Genomic DNA, 3,927 nt, shown 5'->3' with positions numbered 1-3,927 from the left:
GGTTAATGATGTGCTTAATATGGGTCGTAATGATTTATAATTGGTTAAATGTGTCATATTTGTTTTGAATGGATCACGTGATGTGTTGTGGGTCATCATGAGTTGTAGTAGTTCGTAATGGGTCATACGGTCATACTAGTGCTAAATGTGTCAACACGTTCTAAATGAGTTATAATCAATTTTAGTTAGAATAGTGGTTGATGATGTGCCTAATATGGGCCATAATGATTTATAATATTTAAATGAGTCATATGCTCGTGAGAACAAACGGGTTGAGTACTTGTAGATCATACGTCGGTTCCAGTTCAATTGAGATTACTTCTTTTCCCTTCTATTTTCTTATTTAATCGGACCATATATCAATTTACTCATTATGTGTTTCAGTTATGTAGGTGCAATAATTAAATAAGAATCTTAAGAGAATAGAAGAGGAGCGAGCAATCGAGAGAGAAGATAACGTTCAATGTGAGAAAGAGAGTCAGGAAAGACTAAAGGCTATCGAGGCGATGTTAGTTCGACAATACCCGCCATCTTATTCTGATGACCCCACTTCTCGTGCCCTCTTTCCGGTGGTCTCTTATAGATATATCAGTAGATTATGGCATGAGTTTGATATATTATTAGATTTGTATGGATATATGTATGGATTTGTAGGTAAATCTTTGGTTGAATTTTTTGGATTTTATATCTTGTTTATATACAAGTTAAAATGCAGCAAATATGGGTTTTTAAAATGTTTCTTTAATTAGAAATCCAAAAAGCGATGGCTTACTGATGATTAGCCGTCATAAAATCTAAATATTTTTTTAAAAACCATTGGAAAGCCGTTGGTAATATTGGTCATTGATAAAAGTTGTCGATACATCGTCAATAAATATTACCGACCAACTTTTTTCCAACGTTTTTTCCCGTCGAAAAGCTATCGATAAAATGTCATTTCCGACGGTTTTTGTTGTCAGTAGTGATCATAATACTTACAATTTATACCCTCATAGTTATTTATTTAATTTCATCTTACTCTCTTATCGTATCACATAATCGTATATTAATTAAAATATGTTAAAAGATACATTTTTTTACAAACTACATGATTATAATCAATTAATCATCTAATTAATACCATTAAAATGAGTTTAATATTAAATATTTTTGAATTAATTATAATGCTATAATAATAAAAATTAATAAGAATATAAAATAAAAAATGAAAATAGTAAAGATAGTATAAAACTTAAATAAATATTTATAAGTATATAAATGTAACTACTCAAGATTCTTTTCACATACAAAAGAATTGGAGCTACTAGGATGACATCGAATAAATCATTTATCTAGCAGTTTCTATAAACCTTTCAAAACCATATCAAACAATGAAATCTTTTTTTTATTGACCTAGATATTCAATCCGTTATCCGAACCGATTAAGACCATCCGTTTCGCTCGAAACCCGGAGTCATCGTATATGAACCTCCGTGACCATAAGGGAATTTTTATTCCTCGTTAAATTTGAAACTGTGACTTATTTTCAAGCATTTTTAACCTTTGAAGCCCAAGTTTAAATCAATAGAATAAATCCAAAAGTTAGGCTGAGACATCAAGACAAGTAGCCCAACATTATGTGTTTCATTTCAGCTTCTCGATAAGAGTGTGGCTGATTCTAGTACATTACTCGTTCTTTAAATTTTAAACCATCTGGATCCTATTTTTGGTCATAATTCTGTAATGCCCGTGTGTTTAAGGGTTTATTTATGGTTGTCGTTTAAAATAGTTGTCGGCAAAAAGTTTTAAAGGCAAAGCAACATACATATCAAAAAATGGATCTTGATGCTCCCAAATGAAGAACAAAAGAGATCCTACATTCAAACTTTGATTGGCACTGAAAAGGATAAAGCCAACTCAATTATGATACAAAGAGACATCGTCAATCACCATGTCAAACATAGTGCTTGTTACAGTCGATCGTATGTGTTCGACCACTTATTCTTTAATCAGATATGATTCAAATTTGATGTTTTTGCAACTACTTATTGATCAGCAAATCAATCGTACATTTTCCTTTTTGAATTTATGGCATCTCTCACTCTTTCATGCTTATTTAGAGAGATACATATATTTATGTGTATGGATAGATACAATATATAGATATAAAAAAAGGGTTGGGTGAGAGAAAGAGAATGCATGGTTTGATTAGGAGGTGGCGATGCAGAATGGCTCCCACATCAGAAGTGACCTTCTTGGCTCTTTGCAACCCTTCAATGATGGTAGCAAGCAGTCTGCTTTGTTGCCTCTGAGCAACACCAGGTCTTTGGTTTTCGTGGGTGGGAGGTGTTGGGTGATGAGTGGATCAATCACACTGGCTACCGTCGGTTTCGCCCTCCAGAAGTACTGGTATGAGTTGAAGGATGTGGCCGCAGCTGGCGGTGGTAACGGTGGCAGTCCAGTGGTTCGTGGAAGAGACTGCATAATTGGTGGTGGTGCCGCCATCACACATCCCTCCTCCTCCTCCACAGCTTCTAACTTTGCCAAGTTCACTGCTTTCGTGTTCAGCTTTATTCGGTTGTCCCTTTCGGTCATTCTCTTCACCACCACCGTTGATCTCTGCAGATCCATCACCTTGCCGCCAGTCGTTTTCGATGGTTGCAGCTCCTTAAAGATTCCCATTTCTTTGTAATCGGAATCGAAATTGATATCACTCCCGATCTCATCTTCATCTTCATCATCGATGTCGTTGTAGTTGTCTTGGGATATTTCTTCCTCAGAAATGTTAATTTTGGATGCTTGTTCTTCTTTAGGGTTGTTTATAAGAGTGAGGAGAAATCGTCCATCTTGGCGTTGTGCTTCGAAGTATTTTTGTGGCGGAACGGAGACAGCTTCAAGGACCAAACGGCCGTCGACACGGCGAGAATGCATGTGAAGAGATGGTCCCTCTGTATGTGCTGCCGCAAGAGACGGAAGAGGCGGAGGAAAGGACCGGGCTTGTGGGGCCTTCTTAGTTGTCAAACATGCAGCAGCAGGCTTGACAACTAATTTCGATTCCTCCCCTTCCACCTCTCTCATCTCCTGGACTTCCTCTTGTGGCTCGTCGCCCTTGTTCTCATCGGTACTCGTCTTTGAAGACAAATATGATGAGAACACATCTGATCCAGTCTCGGATCCAAGACTCTCAGTACAAACCTTAAGACTCTTCTCGCTCAACGAGCTAGCGGATTTCTTAACGAGTGGATGAACGTAGGGGGGTGGAAGCTTAACCAACTCGTCTTGTGCCTTTTGTGACATGATCGCGGTCCAGATATCTACCCGCCGCGGATTATCCTCTCCCTTTCTGTTTGCTTCACATTCTTCTTCATCCTCTTCCGATGAAGAAGAATCATTCACAATCTGCTCAGACCATGCGATCTGCTCAGACGAAGCAATCTTTTTCATCATGGGAGCGGACGGAACCCCGTTCTCCGCCAACCATCTCCTGGACGACATATCTGCTGACAAGGTGCGCCGAAGCGATGCCGCCTTGGTGGTCTTTTCGTGGCCATCGGATCCGAGGATGGATACAATACCTTGCTTGTGGATCATAGGGTGGATTTTGGGATGAATTGAGAGAAGAAAAGAGAAAGGCGTTGAAGGTGAATTAATGGTGGTGATACATGCTGATGAAGGGGTGCAGAGTGGCGGTATTTGTAGGGAAAGGGCAATGGAACCAAGTTCATTGGGGCCCCCTTTTTATTCCATTTTTATTAATTAATTAATTTATATTTTTGGATAATAAAATAAAAATGTAAATATATTTTATATGGTACACAAATGGCATCCTCACACTCTGGACTGGAGTCCATGATTGATAATAATTTAATATCTTCCCAAAGGTTTTTCCCAAAAATCTTTAAACACAAATTGGAAAGTGTTGTATTCATATTATATATTTACTACAAT

General features: G+C 37.8%; 1 protein-coding gene across 1 annotated transcript; it reads right to left on the bottom strand.

Moving 5' to 3' along the window:
• Positions 1–2,029: 2,029 nt before the first annotated feature.
• On the bottom strand, positions 2,030–3,618 carry LOC112521772 (protein FAF-like, chloroplastic). Its single transcript, XM_025130770.1, has one exon. It carries the CDS (start codon positions 3,568–3,570, stop codon positions 2,188–2,190), a length of 1,383 nt encoding a protein of 460 aa, XP_024986538.1. The 5' UTR covers positions 3,571–3,618; the 3' UTR covers positions 2,030–2,187.
• Positions 3,619–3,927: the final 309 nt, after the last annotated feature.

The sequence above is a fragment of the Cynara cardunculus genome, assembly GCF_001531365.2.
Source record: "Cynara cardunculus var. scolymus isolate 2C chromosome LG 1, CcrdV1, whole genome shotgun sequence".
NCBI lineage: Eukaryota > Viridiplantae > Streptophyta > Magnoliopsida > Asterales > Asteraceae > Cynara > Cynara cardunculus.
Note: the sequence above shows the minus strand (reverse complement) of the source record. Positions and strands in the feature narration are given on the sequence as shown.

Excerpts from the sequence above, each read along its gene's own strand:
- LOC112521772 (XM_025130770.1), bottom strand. The coding sequence starts at position 3,570 with ATGATCCACAAGCAAGGTATTGTATCCATCCTCGGATCCGATGGCCAC.